Source organism: Eschrichtius robustus, chromosome 1 (assembly GCF_028021215.1).
Source record: "Eschrichtius robustus isolate mEscRob2 chromosome 1, mEscRob2.pri, whole genome shotgun sequence".
Lineage (NCBI taxonomy): Eukaryota > Metazoa > Chordata > Mammalia > Artiodactyla > Eschrichtiidae > Eschrichtius > Eschrichtius robustus.
The window spans coordinates 37,103,269-37,125,766 of record NC_090824.1 but is presented as its reverse complement, the minus strand read 5'-3'; the positions used below and the strand labels follow the sequence as shown (position 1 = coordinate 37,125,766).

At 40.0% G+C, this 22,498-nt stretch overlaps 2 protein-coding genes, 1 non-coding gene and 1 pseudogene across 3 annotated transcripts in view; 3 read left to right on the top strand and 1 right to left on the bottom strand.

Annotated features, from left to right (window-relative positions):
- Positions 1-5,275: 5,275 nt before the first annotated feature.
- Positions 5,276-5,344, bottom strand: LOC137752759 (small nucleolar RNA SNORD2). The gene has a single exon (XR_011071281.1). It is a non-coding gene; the product is annotated as a small nucleolar RNA SNORD2 (small nucleolar RNA).
- A 4,693-nt stretch (positions 5,345-10,037) lies between these two features.
- Positions 10,038-12,582, top strand: HSPA2 (heat shock protein family A (Hsp70) member 2). The gene has a single exon (XM_068544132.1). The coding sequence runs from the start codon at positions 10,310-10,312 to the stop codon at positions 12,224-12,226; it is 1,917 nt and encodes a 638-aa protein (XP_068400233.1). The 5' UTR covers positions 10,038-10,309; the 3' UTR covers positions 12,227-12,582.
- A 4,848-nt stretch (positions 12,583-17,430) lies between these two features.
- LOC137752138 (U2 spliceosomal RNA) lies at positions 17,431-17,598 on the top strand (annotated as a pseudogene).
- Positions 17,599-17,769: 171 nt separating this feature from the next.
- Positions 17,770-22,498, top strand: part of PPP1R36 (protein phosphatase 1 regulatory subunit 36) — a 31,947-nt gene continuing 27,218 nt past the window's right edge. The window contains 4 exon segments of the mRNA XM_068527064.1: positions 17,770-17,850; positions 17,898-17,965; positions 18,806-18,880; positions 20,717-20,764. Coding sequence (XP_068383165.1) covers positions 17,770-17,850; positions 17,898-17,965; positions 18,806-18,880; positions 20,717-20,764 — 272 coding nt within the window.

Below are 22,498 nucleotides of genomic sequence, written 5' to 3'. Positions count from 1 at the left end.
TTGTATTTGAGCGGATCATTCAGAATGATATTTTAGAAATAATTACTAAATACTCTTATGTTTTAATTTTCCTTTATTTAAACTTAAAACATTAAGTGGTATATCAGCCATTTTTCCGGGCCCATGATAGGTGCTCAACTAAAAACTAATTTGAGTTCAACTTCTATATTTCTACCTCTGTGACTTTTTGCCCCTCTGTTTTCCCTATTCCCGATCTTTATGTTTTAATCTCTCCCACCAGTCACCATTTCCTTTTATCAGTTATGAGACTGATAAGTAGACTAACTCAAATCATTTGAAAATCTTCCTGCAAAAAATCAGGACCCCAGAGTAACCAGTTTTCCTCTTTTTGCCTTAACAGATGATGTGGATAAGAAATTTTTCATTTGTTTGGCTAAAAAACAAAACAAAATACTTAATTACCATATTATAATTGATTAAAGTTTATAGAGCAATCTAAGTTTGTCTAAAAATAAAAGTTGGTTATTCTAGCCATTTATAATTCAATTTACCAAAAATACCTATGTATTTCTAGTGTAAACTTAACAATGTTACTTGTAAAAGAAATGAAAGATAAGTTCAGGAAACAACAGTTGTATATCCACCCTAACCTAGCAGCAAACCTTTAAGAAATGAATAGCCTAATGGTTTAAGTGAAACAACGCCCCTCCCAATCTAATCTGATTTTAATTTCATGCATCTATTGCCTGATTTCTAAAACCTATACAATAGGTTTTACTATTACTATGTTAAGTCTACTACTTTAATGATCTCTCTACCAACTGCCAAATGTTATTTTTTTTTGAAGTAAGAATAGAAGAATAAATGGTGAAGATTCCATAGATATTTATATAATCACTTAGGTGGCCCACTTTCATTGCCTTCTATCAAACTCAAGGACCTATTCCTTGGTAACATATGGGTAGTTTCATAATAAGAGCAGGTGAAATTTAGCTACTTATAAATTTATATGCTGGTAAGAGGCAAAAGTGCAAGGGTTTAGAATGTTTGTGTCTCTAAATATTGGTAAATATAAATATTAACTAAATGACAATAGTGGCTTATAAATTCATGCTAATTTTGAACCAATTTAATACTACTTACATACTTACATGCACGTGCTTAGTTGACTTTAGCATTAAGAAGTTAAATCCATGTAAGTTGCTCCCTTACTATATTTAGGAGAACCAAATCATTGAGGTCCATTATTAGTGGCAGAATTGTTCATCCTTTCTATCAGAATCCACCACAGATCACTAGTGGGCAGGAAGCCATTTATAATTTTACTCATCCTCTTACTCATTTGCTGATAAAAAAGATGGTGTGAAGATTACAATTCAGTACTTGGCTCTGAATTAAATGTATCAATGTACTAATCACCACTGTAATAAGTAAAGATCACAGGAAACTCTAGGGCCAAAGGATGACACAAATGTAAAAGACATGATTTCATGAGTCAGGAATATTAATAATTTTATGTGAGAAAATTTGCATAACTCTGTACTTACCTATTTGAGAAAGGAATAGTTAGGTAGACAGCTTATGAAATCCCAGTTAAGCTTTATTTTAAAAGTTACTATGTTGTTTTTATTCGACTTCAACCAGTTGCTTATACCAATCAGAATCAGCAGAGCTCATTTTTAGATGACAGAAATATAAACATCCAGATTATGAAAGTCATCGTTTCTTTCAAATGCTTATGTGTTCCTTGATGTGGAAAAAAATATTTAAGAGACAATTTCTTTTTTACAAAATTAGGGCAAATCATTGCTGTGAAAAATATAATTCTACCCAGAATCACTGGGGCAGCTTAGGAATTTGAAGGAAAGTTCTTCCTCTTGTGTGTGTGTGTGTGTACTTTATTTTCATTTGCAGAGTGTAAAACACTTAACATTGAAGAGAACAATGTTAGCTTGATGGCTGAAGGCATTCAGTAAAAAGAACACGAACTTGTTAGATCTATGTTTCATTCAGAGATTTGCTATTAACAAGTTCATTGTAAAATTATTTTAGTTGAAAGAAAACACTTTTTAACTGCTTCCTTCCTCCCTACTTTCCTCTACCTGGCTGCCCTCCTATCTTTCTGTTACATATTTATGAGCCCTACCTGTTCTAGGTTAGCTCACGTAAGAAAAAAAAAAAAAGGTGCCCCAATAGCTGAAAAATTATATTGATAAAAAGAACACCTTATATTTAAAGGGTATGGTGAGTTACATTGGGGAATAAATTAAATAAATCTAAGTTCTGGGATCTGTGCTTTTGTTCCCATTCTTTATTCTAGTAACAGTGTGCCGGCCTGGTGCCAAAAGTCATGAAATTCTGACCTAAGAATTATGTTGTATCTTGTAGAGCAGTCAACTTGTAATATTATTTTTCTTGAGTTTTGTCTTTTTCTGTGTGGCAGTGGTCAAATAGGGCCTTCTAAACCTCTGGAGAAGTGAGATCTGAATTTGGAGAGGACATGGGGAAGAATCAATCTTCAACAGATAATCTTTAAGTCCAGACCCAGGAATATCAGATCTGAAGTGACAGCATCTTTTCTGTCTTCTGACAAACCTCATCAACCCCAAAAGTTCCAGTTGCAAGGATCCAAGAAAACTCAGTAAAGATTACTTTGGAATCACTTTGTTGTGACAAAATTGATTCATGGTGACTCTCCTGTTATTTGTGAAAAATCAGCTAAAGAAAAGTAACTAGAATATTCATACAACATCAGTGGTTAAGCTACACTAAAATGAAACTCTATATACTAATTATCTTCAAGAATCCCTCCTAAAAGAAAAGGGCTTGCTAGGCTACTATAAATACATTATAAAGCGAGGTAATCACATATCTGTGTAAATGCATATAATTCTAAACTTAAATGGAATTACAGTTTACATATCATGAAATGTAGTTTCAAAAATTTCACCCCAAAATCTGTAGCTTAGAGTATAAATAAAAAGATGTGGGGACTTCCCTGGTGGTCCAGTGGTTGGGACGTCACTCTCCAATGCAGGGGGGTGCAGGTTCGATCCCTGGTTGGGGAGCTAGTATCCCACATGCCTCGCGGCCAAAAACCCGAGACATAAAAACGGCAGCAATATTGTAACAAAACTCAATAAAGACTTCAAAAAAAAATGGTCCACATCAAAAATAATCTTAAAAAAAAAAAGATGTGGGTACAGAGAAAAAAACGTGTAAGACCAATATTTTACCAAGAAAAGATAATCTAGTTATTGCTTACTGTAATGTAACATTTGCCTTTCTTCTTTTTTCACTGTTTATACCAGTCACAAACTTGATTATTAATATTAATGAGGCTCCCTTTTAAGTCTGTTACTTGAAGGAAAAACAGAAGTGGTATTATTTCAACAGTGGTATATTTTCACAAATCACAGACAACCAAGAAGAATGTATCTTAAGACACATTATTTTCTTCTCAACTTAGCAATGTAACCTAAAAAAGCAGAATAAGCTTCTGTTAAACATTTATTCTTGGTATTAATATAAAATACCATGCTTCTCAGCTTTAAAATTTCAAGATAAAATTCAACTAAGTATTGAATGAAACAATGGTTAACATGTTTAAAAATCCTTTCATGGGAAAATGAAATGTTTGATGATATTTTAACCTGAAGATAAATAGATAGATAGATAGACAGATACACATTTCTCAACCATGTGAATCTTATAGCCATATTATTTCCATATTGTGAGTATATTTGTAGTTTTGGTTAACTGCATACCCAACTCAATATCATCATCATCATTATTATTGTTTCTTCTGCAATATCAAGATGTTATATATTTTCAGAAATGTTTATTTTGTTTTTATGCCTATGTTTTCAAATGTTTTAATAAGGAGTTGCACGAAGAGATCTAACTTAGAGTATATATCATAGCAGATGAAGAATTTAAGTCAATTAACATCTCTAGCTATAAAGTAGGATAACATGACTATTCATTCTAATAATTAGACAAACAAAAAATCAGAAAGAGTTAATTAGAATGTGATAATGGGTACAGGGGTGAAAAGGGAGATGAGAAATCCACTAAAGACTTCAAATTCATATGAATTCACCTGCTTTAAGAGAAATATAACAAATAAGCTTAAAGAAGTGTTAGAGTCTAAAACAAAAACAAAAACTATAGCTAGTCTTCTAGAAACATGAAGAAGCATATAGAACTGCAGACTTCTAACAAATAAATAGGAAACAGTAAAGATGAATACTATCAATAATTAAAGGTGCCAGATCAATATAGTAGAAACTCAACAGATAATTTTTGATTTACTGGTGGAATTAGATTTACAAAAAAATATGGCTTAAATTCTGACTGTACTAAACTACAAATGTAATGAATTACAGTAATTATAAGTGATATAAATGCATTCCATAATGTGATTATTTTCTGTATATTAGTATAAAATGGAGTTACTGGGTTACATAGAGAATTTTTGTTACATTTTAATCCATTGCTTTACCTAATAAAATTTCCTCCTCTATGTCCAGAAGTTAAAATGTCTGTATATTAGTTTTATTTATACTGTACTTTTCCAACCTGGCTCTTTTAAAAAAATTATTTGACTGAAAAGTTATCAATCCTTTTCACTCTATAATACCAAAATAATAAAGTATTTGATATAGCTAATTATGGTATTTCTGAGAAGCTTATGAAGTGCACAAAGATTTACTAAAATTCTTATTTCCAAATCCTGGTTTCTTTCAATATAGAATGAATAGAAAAGTACTATCTCAGAGCAAACACAAACGGCAACAAATTAGGTTTCCTCATAATATAAAAATAGATAATTATTTATAAAAATCCACTGACATAGTATTTAGTTCTTTTAGAGGGTTAATCCATTTCTCAAAATAATTTATTCAGAGAAATAACTTCCTTACCAATATAATTCATTTTGTTCATTTTCAGTTTAAGAAGTTGTTTTTCTTTTTTTTTTTTTTTATTAGCACCTTTTAATTTTTATTTATTTATTTATTTATTTATTTGGCTGTGTTGGGTCTTCATTTCTGTGCAAGGGCTTCCTATAGTTGCAGCAAGCGGGGGCCACTCTTCATCGCGGTGCACGGGTCTCTCACTGTCGTGGCCTCTCTTGTTGCGGAGCACAGGCTCCAGACGCGCAGGCTCAGTAATTGTGGCTCACGGGCCCAGTTGCTCCGCGGCATGTGGGATCCTCCCAGACCAGGGCCCGAACCCGTGTCCCCTGCATTAGCAGGCAGACTCTCAACCACTGCGCCACCAGGGAAGCCCAAGAAGTTGTTTTTCTTTTTTCAAGTGATCAGCAATGAGTTTTCTCTTCATTTCAGGTAAGTCCTTAAAGATAATTGCCATAATTTCACAGAAGTTAATAAGCATTAGCAATAATGGCATGTTGAATCTCAGTCTCCACTTGTAAAACAACAGCTTCACTTCTTTCAGATTATTTCAGACTATTCCACAAGAGTCTGTCCTCGAGATTAGCACTCTACAAAACTGAAGAAGGTACAGTTTGTCTGCTATTGCACAGATTCACTTCTTTTCTGGAAAAGCCTCTCTTCCAGGTTTGGGGCTTAGCCTTCCATACAAGGCATGGTAGTGTCCTACCCCAGGCTACTGTGTATCTACAGTTCAATTAGAACTTTTAAAGACTGAATTTTTTAAGACTCAAAGAAACAGATGGTGAAATTTTTCCTAGAGTAACAAGTGACTGGAGAAATGTTTTGGGACGAGGTACAGCCGAAGAATTATAAAATTGTAGTATTTATAGAGATCTTAAATATAAGTTGAACTCCAGTTTGCTGATAGGTCCTCAAATTATAGGCTGCTACTGACTCCACCTTCTCTTCAGGCCAACATTACCTCTTCAAAACAATCCACAACCTTTATGAAGGTTGTGCCTGGGTAGGGATTGAGAGGGTTCCAGAAAATCTGTAAATTTTTTTCCTAGTAATTCTGGAAAAAATGTATTCTTGCTCACTTAGTCTCCTTAGGGCAGGCCTGACTACCCAAGCACACAGTTTTAGACCTCATCTTATTCATCTTTGTATCTCTAGGTACAAATATTTTCAGATGTGAATTTGTTTCAACTTTTGGTCTCTGCAGTATTATTTAGTTCAGAAATGTAAGAGGTAGGCAGAGAACCTTCCTCTTACACAGGAAAAAACAAGTTATTATTTCCAGTTTTTTTTTGTTAAATAATATGCCTCAGGTCACTTTTAATAAACATTGAGCTAGTAAATTACCACTGTTTTCCAGGTACTCTTCTGGGTTTGGGGAATTAATCAGAGAAAACTTGATACCTATTAAAGCTCTTGTTTTTTCTAGACTGTATAAAATCTCAGTCCTTGGATTTTAAAAATATTTTGAAACATCCTACTATTTATAATCTGTCAGATTACACCTGTTGAAAATCAGTAGTAATTTCTATGTAAATAGTAGGATCAGAAAACTTTCAGTTGAATGTTAATAGTCAAGCTTTAAAAATCAATTGTAAAAGTACAAGAAAATTTAGAAAAATTACTGATAATCCTAGCCTCTAAAATAACCATTTTTATGCAATTTTCATATATATGATTATCCTACATATAGGATAAGAATATACAAAAGCCTTGTATCTTATTTTTCCCCTTAATTATACCAAGAACATTTTCCCATGTCATTAAAAATCTTGTAAACAATTTTTAGGGCTACATAATAATCCATGACTATAATTCAAAACATCATTTTCTCATTGTCAGATATTTAAGCCATTTCTCTTTTATCATTGTTATCATAAATAATATACCTGCATGTTTTATTATTTCCTTAGGATAAATCCCCCAGAGTAACGCTAAATGAAGGGTATGATCATACTTAAGGTAAAGAAAAAATATTGTCACATTGCCCTCCAGAAAGATTGTACTAATTTACATTCCCACCAGTAGGGTTTACCTGTTTTGCCACACCATTACTGGCATTGATGAATTTCGCTGGATCATAAATTTGCTAATTTGACCATTTTTAATGGGCTACATGTTTAATGCATTATAAGCCACAATCATCAAGTAGAAAAGAACATTTTAAAAAAATCAATACAAATAAGGAAAAATATGAAAACTCCAAGAATGGTCAGTATATGATAATGTTCTAGGATTGCAAAAGTTTATTTCATAGGAAATAAAAATGCAAACATTGTCTTTTTGGGAAAAGCTCAGGATGCTATTTAAAGTATGAAACTTATGAAATATCAATTTACTAGGTGAAAAGAGCAGAAAAAATACATATACCTAATGAAAATACAGATAAAATTGCTACTCTGGTTTCAGAAAGCTGTGTTAAAGATGAATGTGGGACTTCCCTGGTGGCGCAGTGGTTAAGAATCCGCCTGCCAATGCAGAAGACACGGGTTCAAGCCCTGGTCCGGGAAGATCCCACGTGCCACAGAGCAACTAAGCCCGTGTGTCACAACTACTGGACACGGAGCCTATGCTCTAGAGCCTGCGAGCCACAACTACTGAGCCCACGTGCCACAACTACTGAAGCCCGCGCACCTAGAGCCCGTGCTCCGCAACAAGACAAGCCACTGCAATGAGAAGCCCGCGCACCGAAACGAAGACCCGATGCAGCCAAAAATAAATAAACTTAATTTAAAAAAAAAGATGAATGTGGCAGTTAGATTGCAAGATTTGTTTGCAATAACTGTGCATAGAGAACATAGTTACTATACAAAAGAACCTCTCCCTTCTGAAGCTGTAATTTTAGTGTTTGCGTGTTAAGAACTGGCATGTCTGCTTTTTTGCAATCTTGCTTTGCTTGAGGTAAGTGTGTGAGGACTGTCTGAACACAAGAGATCTGAAGAGATTGTGTTTCTCACAATTCTCTTCTGCTTTCAGTTGTAGTTGGGACCCTGTCCCTAAATCACATCATATCATTAGTTCTACAAAGAATTTGTATTGCTCTCCAGCCCACTAATTCCCTCCGCTCCCTTTTTTAACTACACAAAAGACAAGAATTTCTAAGAATAAAATCAAGAAATCCGTACTCACAATTTAAGGCAACTTCAATAGAAACTTTTTGATCTTTGTTTTCCTAATTAAAAAAAAAAAGTTTTCCTGGTTCAAATTTTTTCCTTAACTTCTTTTGTGGAAAAAGAGATGTGAATTGTGAAATATTAACAAATTAATAGTAGATGTGTTTTTAAAAATTGGAAATTACATACACAACTAGATAAAAGAAACTTAAATGTCCATTGATTGACTTAATTGGATTCTGTCAACATTACTTTTTGGTCACAGATAACTTTTGTGTTTCTCAGACAAAAACTTTTCTCCAGCACTGTCCCAAACAACTTTGATATTAACTATACATTAGCCTCCTTCAAAGGAGTTTCCCCTTCCCACAGCCTCAGGAAAAAGATCACGGCATATAAAGCTCTTAAATGTATCTTGTCCTACTGAAGAGACTGTTTCTGGTTCGTATCCCTCCCCACGTAGGGACACTAATCTTCCGCACTGAACTTGTAGTTGCCGCCAGCACATGCCGCTCTCATCTTTGCCCATGCTACAACCCATGCAAAGAATGGCAAAGGTCAGCACCTGGCTCAGGCATGTCACCTCTTCCAGGAAGCCCTCAGGAACATACTTTATCCTGTCTGGATGTGCCCCCGCCTCTGTGTTCCCTATAGCACTTCTCTCGAATTATTTTTATCTCTTTATTGGGCTCTCAACCTCATAAAGACAGATTATTTTTGCATTTGTCTTTTTACCTCACATCCTGGGACTTCTTAAAGCTAACTGAATTACTGTCTCCAGCTCCCCCACATAATGTGAAGGGTTATCGCTGTTTTGTTACTGTCCTCCTTCCGGAGCCCATTTATAGGAGCCTGTCTCTACCACCTATCACTTGGTGCCAGACAATACCTCCAGACCTACTCCCATATATTCCTCTTAAACGTTACAGAATAAGTTGCGCTCCTTTTCACCTACCTTCTCTGAGAGTTTACGCCTCTAGTGTTAACTTCAGCATAGCTAAAGAAAATAATCTCACTCAGTTGAGCTCATTCATAAACATAACTCAGTCATAAACATGATCGCGCGTGCTTAGCCTGGGGTTGAGAGAATCGTGAGAGGCGTTGAGGCTGGGTTATTTTATGGTACTTCAAAGTGTGGGTTTTGACTATAGACTTCCTCGTGAAGAACTCAAAGCGGCGGATAAAGCACTTGAAACGGAAAATAAGGAAAGCAGTGGAGAGGACAGGGAGGTGAAACTAGGAAGCTTAAAGTGGCAGGACAAGCTGGGAAAACGGAAAGCGAGGTCGAGAAAGTTTACAAACACTCTTGGGAAGACGAGTTGCAACCACTCCCGTCTCCCACTCTGCAGGCCGCCTCGCGCGCGGCGCGGAAAAACGGTCAGCCTCTCCGGGCGCTCTCCCGGGCTCCTGCTGTCCCCGCCCGCCAGGCAGTTTTCATCCAGCGCTCACACTCACTGAGACGCTGCGAAGCACGCAAAATCAAATTCCAAGAGGCCGACGGCCCATCCTAGGAACTTCCGCGTCATTTCTCTTTGTCTCCCCCCAACCCCCGCTCCTCCCCGGGGGCAGGAGCCGCCCTCACGCCCAGGCCAAGCCAAGCCAACGCCCACGCGCCGGCGTTAAAAAAATGCCTGCTCTGGCCCTAGTTCCTCTTGGTCACCAACTCAGAATAAACTGCCCCGCCCCTACGAGCTAGGTTGGTGGACACACTAGGAACTGGACGGCATTTCACACCTTAAGAACTGACCGAAGGGCCAAGGTAGCTCCCCTCTCCGCGCTCCCCTTCCGCACCTCCTCCCGGCGCCACGCCCCAGCACTTCCTTCCCCACCCTACTTGGGAGTCCGCGCTGCTTATTGGCCGCGTTTCCTGCCAATCCAACGGACGTCGACGAATCCCGCCTTAGGAAAGGCGAAGATCGCGAAAAGGCGTGGGGCGCGAACCTAAAGCCCCTAAGCCGCAGGTTGCTAGTGAGCCTCGGAGGCAACTGGCCGCCTGGGGCGCGTGGGCGGGGCCTCACTTGCATAACGTCCACCCGTCGCGTCCTCGCGCGGGCCGTAGTCCCGCCCCTCACCCAACTAGAAGTCTGTTGGGCCGCAGGCGGGTCACTCCGGCCCAAGCAAGCCTGTGGCGGGCGGTCCCGAGAGCGGATTGGCTCTGAAGGCGGCAGGGAGGCGACTATAAGAGTGGGGAGCCGAGCGAAGGGAGAGGTATACGGTGGTTGCGCTCGCGGTGCTTGGTGCGAGGCGACCGTTAGTTGAGGCCGCGGATTTTCTGCCCTTGGTGTTGTCGTCTAACGTCGCTTGCCTGTCTCAGTCAGGATGTCTGCCCGCGGCCCGGCTATCGGCATCGACCTGGGCACCACCTACTCGTGCGTGGGGGTCTTCCAACATGGCAAGGTGGAGATCATTGCCAACGACCAGGGCAACCGCACCACCCCTAGCTACGTGGCCTTCACCGACAGCGAGCGCCTTATCGGGGACGCCGCCAAGAACCAGGTGGCCATGAACCCCACCAACACCATCTTCGATGCCAAGAGGCTGATCGGTCGGAAGTTCGAGGACGCCACAGTGCAGTCGGACATGAAGCACTGGCCATTCCGGGTGGTGAGCGAGGGAGGGAAGCCCAAAGTGCAGGTGGAGTACAAGGGAGAGATCAAGACCTTCTTCCCGGAGGAGATCTCCTCCATGGTCCTCACTAAGATGAAGGAGATCGCCGAAGCCTACCTGGGGGGCAAGGTGCAGAGCGCGGTCATCACCGTCCCGGCCTATTTCAATGACTCGCAGCGCCAGGCCACCAAGGACGCGGGCACCATTACGGGCCTCAACGTGCTGCGCATCATCAACGAGCCCACGGCGGCGGCCATCGCCTACGGCCTGGACAAGAAGGGCTCCGCGGGCGGCGAGAAGAACGTGCTCATCTTCGACCTGGGCGGCGGCACCTTCGACGTGTCCATCCTGACCATCGAGGACGGCATCTTCGAGGTGAAGTCCACGGCTGGCGACACCCACCTGGGCGGTGAGGACTTCGATAACCGCATGGTGAGCCACCTGGCGGAGGAGTTCAAGCGCAAGCACAAGAAGGACATTACACCCAACAAGCGCGCCGTGCGGCGGCTCCGCACCGCCTGCGAGCGAGCCAAGCGCACCCTGAGCTCGTCCACTCAGGCGAGCGTCGAGATCGACTCGCTCTACGAGGGCGTGGATTTCTACACGTCCATCACCCGTGCCCGCTTCGAGGAGCTCAACGCCGACCTGTTCCGCGGGACCCTCGAGCCGGTGGAGAAGGCGCTGCGCGACGCCAAGCTGGACAAGGGCCAGATCCAGGAGATCGTGCTGGTGGGCGGCTCCACTCGCATCCCCAAGATCCAGAAGCTGCTGCAGGATTTCTTCAATGGCAAGGAGCTGAACAAGAGCATCAACCCTGACGAGGCGGTGGCCTACGGAGCCGCGGTGCAGGCGGCCATTCTCATCGGGGACAAGTCAGAGAACGTGCAGGACCTGCTGCTACTCGACGTGACCCCGTTGTCGCTGGGCATTGAGACGGCTGGCGGCGTCATGACTCCACTCATCAAAAGGAACACCACGATCCCCACCAAGCAGACACAGACCTTCACCACCTACTCAGACAACCAGAGCAGCGTGCTGGTGCAGGTGTACGAGGGCGAACGGGCCATGACGAAGGACAATAACCTGCTGGGCAAGTTCGACCTGACTGGAATTCCCCCGGCGCCCCGCGGGGTGCCCCAGATCGAGGTCACCTTCGACATCGACGCCAATGGCATCCTCAACGTCACCGCCGCCGACAAGAGCACCGGTAAAGAAAACAAAATCACCATTACCAACGACAAGGGTCGTCTGAGCAAGGACGACATTGACCGGATGGTGCAGGAGGCGGAGCGGTACAAGTCGGAAGATGAGGCCAATCGCGACCGAGTGGCCGCCAAAAACGCCGTGGAGTCCTATACCTACAACATCAAGCAGACGGTGGAAGACGAGAAACTGAGGGGCAAGATTAGCGAACAAGACAGAAGCAAGATCCTCGACAAGTGTCAGGAGGTGATCAACTGGCTCGACCGAAACCAGATGGCGGAAAAAGATGAGTATGAACACAAGCAGAAAGAGCTCGAAAGAGTTTGCAACCCCATCATCAGCAAACTTTACCAAGGTGGCCCTGGCGGCGGCGGCAGCGGTGGTTCAGGAGCCTCCGGGGGACCGACCATCGAGGAAGTGGACTAAACTTGGACTCGAGTCAGCGTAAACCTCTTTTCCTTTCTCTCTTTTTCCTTTTGTTTTTGATTCTTCTTTGAAATATCCTTGTGCCAAGTATGAAATCTATTGTTGGAAGTGTTTAGCCCGGTGTATGCTTATGAAAGGAAAGGTGCAACAACTTAGTTTAATTATAAAAGGTTAGTTCTAAAGTTTGGCTTTTAAAAACATTATTTGAGGTTTGTCTTTAATGTATTTTGCGTATTTGCTGACTTGAGCGTTTTTGGTTAGCTTAGTTTGTACATGGAGTTTTGAGATGGGAAACCTGAAGTTTGCACACATGTTCTGTGGAAGCTTGGTAACAATAAAATATACAGAAGCTTGAATTGTTTATTTTTATGCACTACTTTAAGAGGAAAGTGAACATTGCAGTAATGTTAAGGGCAGGCATACTTTTTGCAAACAAATGCATAAATACAAATTTAAAAGTAAAGCTGAAATTGATCTAAAAATTATTGTGTTGGAGTTTTCAATTTTCCCTTCTTACTGTTTTACCCATGTTGGTCTTTAACTAAGATATTAGTATAAGATGAAATTTATCTAACTCAGTCTTGCCTAATTTTCTGATGAGGTTCCTGCTTTGAATTACCAGCAACTTAAGGGGAAAAGATCTGGGTAAACGTTTTCCCCCCTTTTAATACAGAAACCAGAGTGGGGTCTGACAGTATGCCCAAACTCCTAAGGCTTGGCTTAAGTATTCAAGTGAAAATCCACCTGAATATTCCAACAATACAAGGTATGTTCCAGGGTTAAGTACAGAATGATTCTTTCTCTAAACAAAAGCTGGGGCAGGTGTTGTCTTCTGATAATAGCCCAACATAGTATGAAACAAGTTGCTTTCTGCAACATACAGGTGCCTGAAACAAGATCCAGCAGGCAAACGTTAAAGCCACTTAATACTGACTCCAAATTTAGTCAAATTTGTTAACTTTAATTTTCTAGTAAAACAGCTCAACTTCTGGGCTTATGGCAAATTCAAGAAGAATATGTTTTCAGCAGTTAAATTACTTGCAGGTTAGAGGAAGATAATATAGTTTTTTCTTCTGATTTGAGAATCATAATGCCTTTTCAATACCTGCCTTAAATCACTAGAATATATTTCTTTTTTAGAAGACAAACTGCAAGATAGTCCTGTATTTCGTCAATATACAACTTGTCCATTTTCCAGTATTTCCGATTTGAGATTGTTACAGATAGGAATATTACAATCCTTTGAGATCCACTATCCTGGGCTTAAGCTTTAAAATCCATATCCTTAGGAGAGGAGGGGGTTCATATTTTAGTGGAATGACACATCTGCTTTGTTCTGATTGATTCTCTTTAAGGAGAATGTGGAAGAAATTCAGTAAAAGCTGATTGGAAAATGCATAGTTAACCTAATGTTTTCACCATACAGACATTTTAATATCTTCTTCCGAGTGATGTAGATTTGCTTCATGTTGCTCATAACAGTGACTTATAGAAGCTAATTTTAAATTTAGTAGTGGACACTTCCATATCATGCAGAGATTAATTTTTGAAATAATATAAAAACGAGAGAACAAAGCAGCCTAAAAGTATTGAGCTTTAGTAATGATCCTCTCACAGAAGAGCTGACTCTTTGTACGTATACTTTTTTTCTTTTTTAGCAGGTCTCATTTGGGTGGGGTGGGGAGATAAAAAGGCAGTTGTGAAATTGCTTCAAAATAAACATTTTTAAAAAGGTAGTTGCTCTTTACACTCTGAAAGCTGGACATAACTTGGGTTTTTCAGTGCTCATGCCAGGGTGGAAAGTTTTCAGCAAGGAGGCGTTAAGGGTGTTTCATTGACTGCAGATAGCATCGTATAAATATTTGACAAACTACCTTGGTACTAACAGAATCAGGTGATTAGTAGCCTTAGAGTGACGTTTAATATGAGTTTTTACCAAGATAACACACATTCTTAACCTTTTATTAGTCCTTTATTGAAAGTGTTTATCCCTTGCTTTAACTTCAAAGTATATAAAGTATAATGGAGTCTTTCTGTAAGTGCAATTTGTTATTAGTATGACTCATTTTAGACCTCATTTTGGGAGAGATTAGTTTTTAAAGTATCAGAAAAATGACCAATGGTAGTCTCTTTGGCCTGGCCTCTGGTAACCTGCTGTAACACTAACATCAATCTATGTAGATACTTCATTTTCCATTATTTTGAAAAGTAATTTGTAAAAGTCCTAGCCTCGAGTGTTTTTAATTCTGTCTTCTCAAATTTACCTAGATCTGAACATTGCTAAGATAAAGCCACTGAAGTAGCCATTCAGTGTTTCCAGGGGTCAGTTGAAACTGGTAACTCGATAACTCCTGGGAACTCCTTAGCAGATGTTAGATCAGCTGTAGTCAAATGATAATGGAAAAAGTACTTGAGCTTAGGATGAGGCTAAATTACAGTTTAAGGAATAATTAGCATCACTTGAACTTGAAAGTAGTGTTATGCTAGGGACTAGTTGTCATGACTAAAGCTAATGCGATACATATAGAATGCTAAGGGATTGAAAAAGTACATTTATCAGAATGGGGACTTAATTTCTTCTTATCTGAATGTCTGATTAACAAAATGGCTGTTTTGAGGCAATGAATCTAGACACCTGTCAAAATAAGACATAGCAGGTTGTTTACAGTGTTTCAGATGTATGAAATTTCAAAACAAGCTTACCCTAAATTTTTTATCATATTAATTTGATATGTGTAATGGAAATGCATGCACTTGACTTGTGTATTAGGAGATATTAGTGCTCTTTACATCTTTAAATTTAGCATGCATGATAGGATATTTAATGTATCACCTATTCAATATGTCAAGGAGAGCTAAGAATTTCTTTATCCTATGTACAATTTTAAACATGAATATAACCTGGCTACCTAGATGAAATCAAAAGATTTCTTTTTATGAAGCTCAAATACTGGGCCCATGATAAGGTATTCACCTACTTTAAGTTGAATGTAGTTTATAAAAGTTGTATTGTGGGGTATATTTCCCTTGCTTTTGAACACTGGAATTGAAATTTTAAAGTATCTCAGATCCATATGTCACAAGACAATTGCTAAGGGAATACATATATTTAGGTTAAGGAACAACAGGAATATTCAATTGCTTCTGTATAATGTGTAAGTAGGTATGAGAAAACTGTTGTGAAGAACTATCCTTAAGCATTAAAATTAGATACAGAATTTAAATCCTTGAAGAAAAATTATGGATCTTTAGAGAAAGAGCCAAGTTTTTACTCTTGATATAGCTCTTGGGATGGAAATATTTTAGGGTATATGTATTTCTAAAATTTAATAGAGTAATACTTAATGTTGAAATGTCTTTCTCTTAGAACAAATGAAGTCATAGGCTCTTTTCCTCCACCCCTTTAAGTATAGATCGGGATGTTTGTGAATTGAAGATTGGGGAAATAAGCAATCAAAAATGGAGTTGCTAATTCAAATACTGGCATTGCTGTTTTCTTACATGTTCGTTTTAAAAGTAGAATTATAACACTTTGAAAATCTGTCCATTATGACTTTTTCATAGTATAAGCATGCATTATATCCAGTTAATATCTTGGGTCTAAAATTTGAGACCAGCAACTTAGTTCTATGTCATATGCTCTGAGTTCTTTGACCTTGAGATATTTATCTTAACTAGGCAAAAAAAAAAAAACAACTTTCCCTCACAGGACACTTGAAATTATTAAATATTTTAGATGGCACCTTTATCCCTACTTTATAGCATCGTGAATTGTTTGGTTTTTTTTTTAAAGAAAATTATATTTCCATTTTAGGTTGTGAGTTTCTCATGCCATTTAACAAAAAATCTAACTGGTGAAAAATCTAACCTAAGAAATGAGTGGGTCACTTTTAAAATAAATAATGATTTAGAGCCATAAAAACAATTTTTTTATTCCCTCTTTTGTTAGGGCCTAGTGATACAGAAATATAAGATGGTTCCTTAAGAGTTATCGAGGCTTTCCTTTAAATATTATGTCCCTCTACCACATGCGACGTAACTTGTCATGTAACTTCTCTGTAGGTCATTGTTCTGGGTTCTCAACGCTTTTATTTTTACCTTAGTTTTGTATTTTAGACAGCCTAAAGTTAAACATGGTAAGGTATAAAAGATCTTTGGTTTTCTATTAGCATTTCTTCACTCATTGAGATAACTGAAGAGGTTGCCTGGAAGTGTTGGGAATGGGTACCATCCAGAGTCCTTGGTCTCTCTCAGTCCTTTTTGGAGCTTCAACTCATTATTTCTCCTCTTCCCACCCAAAGTTAAATACCCTGCTTGGAGAAAAGCTTTTGGTGATTGGGATATTTTGCTAAATTCTTTTTAAGTGAGTCATCTTGTAATAAGCCAGCCTCTAAGGCTACAGCCTGAGAGCAGCACTGCCAGCGTACAGGTGGGTTTCCTTATATCTGAGCCAACCAGAACAGCTGCCAGCAGTGGACTCAAGTGAGTGGAACATGAATCTAGGTGATTACAATTTTATACCACTGTGACCAGTGATTGTGTGTTACCAAGTAGTGAGACTGGGAGGGTTGGGGGAAGGGGAAGCAGTGGGATATCTATTGCTATGTTTTTAAAGTTTATGTGAGTATACAATCACTATTTACTAACCATCTCTTTAACGCTAATTAAGCTGTGGGGTAAAACAAAAGCAGAATATGTTAGGCATTCCCAGTCATGTAGTGTCATCTAGCATTGCTTACATCAGTGATGGAAGGAAAAAAATACCAAACAATCTGCGTATCAACTCAGTTGCAAGAAGAAGTTACAGGACACATGATTTGAAAAGTGTAAATACAGAAATATCAGTTGAAAACCGATTGATACAAAGCAAGTTTCTCTGCTTTGAGAGACACTAATTTTGAGTACTTATTCAGGGTGATGCTTTACACACATTACTCCTTAAAGAGCCTCATAAACCCCTCATTTGGATATCTTCAAATGGGTTCCACAGCTAGTTATGCAGCAGAACCCAGTTTTGAAAACCTTATTTCCTCCCTTGCTCCCCTCCTGCCACGCCCCGCCCTAAATTAACCTAGTCCCAACCTGTATGTTTTATATATTTTCTTTATTATATTTTATTTTATTTGTTTTTATTTTTCTAACCTGGATTTGAACTTCATTTAGTGCTATTAAACTTTGGAACAAAGGGGAAACTTCCCTAAGGAACCGAAGACCTTTTGGCTAAGATCAAGTGTAGTATCTGTTCTTATTAGTTTAATATCTGATACATCTTCTATCTGAGAATAACATATTAAGTGGATTTTTGGAGCAGGGAGTTGGAATAGGAACTTGCTCTGTCCACTCCAAAAAAAAAAAAAAAAAAGTTATTCTAATTAAAAACAAAAAACCAGTGATGTGGTTGACTTCTCGGTGGGAAGGTACGAAGAACTGACCTCTAAAGAAGGAACCCCTGGATGTTTAAAAAAAAAAAAAAAAAAAAGAAGGAACCCCGGGGCAGCTTTGCTGTGAGACGCTAGGGAGCCACAGCAGCCAAAGGTGTCAGCATGGGCGGCAGCGACACCCGCCCGCCACCGCCGCGGAGGAAGCAGGGTCCCGCCCCCGCCCAGCGTCGGCGGGGTTTCTCGGCGCTCACGGGTAGTTGCCTCCGCGAAGGTCGGTCTAATGCGGCCAGCGGGAGACCACGTATCGTGTGCCCGAGTTTTATTCGAGGAGGCGGCGGTTGGACTCGCAGGCCGACTAGCCGGATGTAAGTGCACCTGGGCCGCCCCCAGCCCGCGGCGGGTGGAAGGCCGACCCCCGCCCACCCGCCCGCGGCGCCCGATTGGGGCTGGGTGGCGGTGCAGCGACGCCCTCCATTCCCTCGGCCAAGGCCCTGCTCTCCGCCCTCCCCAGGCGGGGGCGCCGCCTTAGCCCGGGGCGAAGCTCACTCGAGGAGACCTGGCCTTAGTTGTCTACAAAACCCAGACGATGGAGGTGTGTTCGGCAAACGGTCAGAATTGAATTCCGGCTCCCCGCCAACAGATATCTAGGTATAGGGAAGTTCCACCGCACCATCTCTAATTGGTTGGCTGAAAAATAAATGGCCGTCCTGCGGAGGAAGCAGTCCTGCTCTGGGTGGGATCCCCAGAGAGGAGAGGCTGGAGGCTGGTAGCTACCAGGGCTTGGAAAGGATAACCTGGTACTTCGCCCACTTCCTCCGAAGGGTGGGGTCAGGGTTAGAGCCGCTGTGTAACTCCTCTGAAAGATTGGGGCTGCCTTGGGCACCAGTTTATTGTGGTCTGAGTCCCAGTTAATCAGTAAATTGCTATGGTGAGGTGACGCAGGCTCCTAGCCTTCCTCTCTTCTTTCCCTTCCTTCCTTTCTCCCCTACTTTCCTCCCTTCCTTCCTTTCTAGTGAAACTACACCCAAAAACAATCAAAAAAGATAAAATCCTGGCTTCAAGTTAAAAAAAACACAACAGTTTAAGACTCTACATCTTTATTGAATAGAGTTAAATAGCAACTAGTGAGAATTATTGTTAAAAGTTCATTGTGACATGTGGATTGTAAATTGAACCTTTATTTTTGCTGCAATCATTTCATTTTACAGCAGTTGGGATTACGATTAGGGATGTGGTACTGGAAAGATGAAACCAGAACTCTTGAATTCAGAAGGTAAATTTTAACAAAACTTTATTATAGCTTTTATGAAAATTACGTGTGTTTGGGATAAAAAAATTAAAGCAGTACAGAAGAGTATAAAGAATAAAATAAATATCTGCTGCAATCGCAGCATCTAGAGATAACCATTTTGGCAGCCTTCCTGATATCCCTTTCTGATGACATTTATCAGCTGCTCCTATGTACCAGATACTGTGCTAATCAGTTTACCAACCCTTTGAAACAGCTGCGTGTTAATCCAATTTTACAGATGAAGAAACTGATGTCAAAGGGTTAAGAAGTTTGAAGGAAACTAAGTGACTTGGCCAAATCACACAGCTCAGAGGTGATTAAGATGTTTTAAATCTAGGTCTACTTGGTTAACAGTCCATATTCTTAACTAATTTATAAAATTGCATTTTTGAGTTATAGAAATAGAGTTTTACATTAATGGGACCATATATTATACCTGCTGCAGTAGACTGTAAATTTTACAAGGTAAAATTATTAGGTTAGAAAAACTAATTTTGGACTTCCCTGGTGGCGCAGTGGTTAAGAATCTGCCTGCCAGTGCAGGGTACACGGGTTCGATCCCTGGTCCGGGAAGATCCCACATGCCGTGGAGCAACTAAGTCTGTGTGCCACAACTACTGAGCCTGCGCTCTAGAGCCCGCGAGCTACAACTACTGAACCCATGTGCCGCAACTACTGAAGCCCACATGCCTAGAGCCCGTGCTCCACAACAAGAGAAGCCACCACAATGAGAAGCCCGCGCACCGCAACGAAGAGTAGCCCCCGCTCGCCGCAACTAGAGAGGAAGCCCGTGCGCAGCAACGAAGACCCAATGCAGCCAAAAATAAAATAAATAAATAATAAAGTAAAAATTAAAAAAAAAAAAGAAAAACTAATTTTAATTCTCCGTTGAGAAAATACTGACTCTATTAAAAGTGTATCACTAAACTAACAAAACTAGCCACTATCTGCTGTGCACCTATTATATTGCAGACATTTGCATATTTTTCTGAGTTTTAAAACAGCCATGGAAAGCGAGCACTAATAGCTCCATTTCATAGATGAAGAGACAAGGCTCGGGGAGATTAAGCCACTGAACCAAAGTCATCCAGCCAGTAAGTAGCAGAACTGACATTTTGAACCAAGGTTTACCCAAGTCCTTTCCACTTTATACACTGTCTCCCTCTGATAGACTGCAAGCCCTCAATGGCAGGAACTGTCTTAGTCATCTTCATGTCCCTGGAGCCATCTGCAGAACTTCACAGAGTAGGCACTCACCAAATGTTTATTGAACAAGTACAATCAACCAACTAGATTCAAGCAGAGGAAGACTAGAGGCACAGGGCCCATTAGAAGGCTAATTGTAGGAGGATTATAAATAGTTATCCAGGTAAGAAACAGAGTCAGAGAGAGAAGGACTAAGAAATATGCAAGAGATGAAATTGACAGGATGTTTGGATAGAATTGATTGATACCATATAGTGCCTGAAATGGCTCCCAGGTGTCTGGCTTGGGTGATTGGTTGGCTGGGATTGCCCTTCCCCCATATACAGAATAAAAGAGGCAAAACTGGTGATGTGTTTGAGGTTGCTATGACGTGGACACATCTCTTAGGCTGTTGGTCAAATGGGGCTGGAGGTCAGAAAAGGAGTTGGCTGTGCAGATGTAATTTATAGTTACATTATAAATATAATTAAATATTTAATAGCAATTAAACATGAATAAAGGCTAACCATTATATTAAAGTCAAAATCAAAAGTTTACATTTCATGGAATATTTATTTCAGTATTTGAGTAATCTGTCATTTCCACAGCAGTGATTTCAATTTTTCTTCTCAGATATGTCACAGAAGATTCAGTCGAGTAGCTCCTGAAACATCATACTTAGTGAATGTGTAGTGACAAAGACAGCAAGATAGCTCTGAGATTAGACAGACAGGATAATCACAGGAGTCAAAATATACACGGTAAAGCACAAGAAAATGTTGGTGTAAATTTTCAGTGCCAGTATTTTCTTTTCTCAGTCTTCATATATATATAAAGGCCATCTCAATCCTCTCTTCTTATGATAAAAATTGCACCATACTTTTTACTTACTGATCTTCTTTATAAATGAAGTTATTTTGTAGTATTTTTCAAACTAATTTTTCAGTGCTAATCTAATAATAACCCACCCCAAGTGGCACTTTTTCCTGTATGATCCTACTAACGAATTTATAGATATCAGTTTCACACTGACTTTATTATTCATAAAACATTCATATTCATAAACTAAAGTTTCTTTTGGTTCGTTACCAAATTATTCTTTAAAATGGCTTGATTGATTTCCCATGTATATTCCCCACTTGATTTTGGAGAATATACATGGGATGGTATGATTTAAAAGGTAGATTGTGTGACATAATGTTGAATGAAAAAGGCCAGACACAAAAATGTAAATATTGTATGATTTTATTTGTATAAAAGTTTACAGTAACAGACAAAAGAAAAGAACTGTATTGATAGAGGTCAGAATAGTGGTTACTTTTTGCAGGTTATCAACTGGTAGGGGAAAGTACAAGAGAACCTTCTGAGGTGCTGGAAATGGACTATATATTGATCTGGGTGGTGGTTACATGGGTATATACATAGCAGAAAATTCATCAAGCTGTCCACTTAAGGTTTATGTGCTTTACTGCATAAATGGAAGCTATATCTCAATTTAAACAGTGTAAAAATAAAACCCCCCAAACACCAGACTGTGTCAAGTACACAAATTGGGTGCAGTTAAAGATGGGGAAAGGAGTACCATGAAGAATAGATGGGGGCAACCGTTTCATGGTGGAGCTGCTTTGTGTTTAAGCAACTCAGTGTGGCAAACCTGAGTATTAGGATTACCTTGGGAGTCCAGCTGCTAGGGGTGATGCTAAGGAAAAGGAAAGCAGACTTTTGTATGTTTTAGGCCAAAGTTAATGTTTGGCTTTGTTGGAAATGTAGATACTGATTCCCTTTTAAAGTCTAAGCATGTCCCATCACACATTAAAACGTAGGTTTGAAGTCAGAGAGGACTCATGAGCTGGAACATGCTCTTTTTTTTCAGAGACAATGCTGCAGACACCATGTCACCCCAATTCATGGTGATGAGACAGGGCTGAGGCAGAGGAGGTGGAGAGGAGACAGTGGTAAGAATGGGAGCTGCAGAGGCAGAGGCTTGTTCAGTCACTGTTCTCACACCAGTTCTATTTGGTGTCACTCCACAAACCTTTATGAGCATGTGTCATGGGATTGCATCTGTGCTCTAGAAAGCCCTCTCCCATAGTAACATGGAGGGGCAAGATTAGAACTCGGGAGACAAGACAATTATGCATTCCTCTAAGGGGGAGATGGAGACTTGCAGGAGAACAGAGTCAAAGAGTCATGCTAGAGGCAACTCAGATAAATCCGGCCTTGTGTGCAGGGGGTAGTAGCTGGTAAGACTGGCTGTGAGACAAAGGGAGGAAGGAGGCAAGAACGTCTGGGTCACTGAGTGGGTGATAGCATTGTCTATTGAGACAAGGAAGGTGGGAGAGCCGGTATGTTTATGGAGGGGTGAAAGGTAACAAGGTTACTTTTTCAGTGTGCAGAATTTGAGATATAGTCGGC

Excerpts from the sequence above, each read along its gene's own strand:
- HSPA2 (XM_068544132.1), top strand. The coding sequence starts at position 10,310 with ATGTCTGCCCGCGGCCCGGCTATCGGCATCGACCTGGGCACCACCTAC.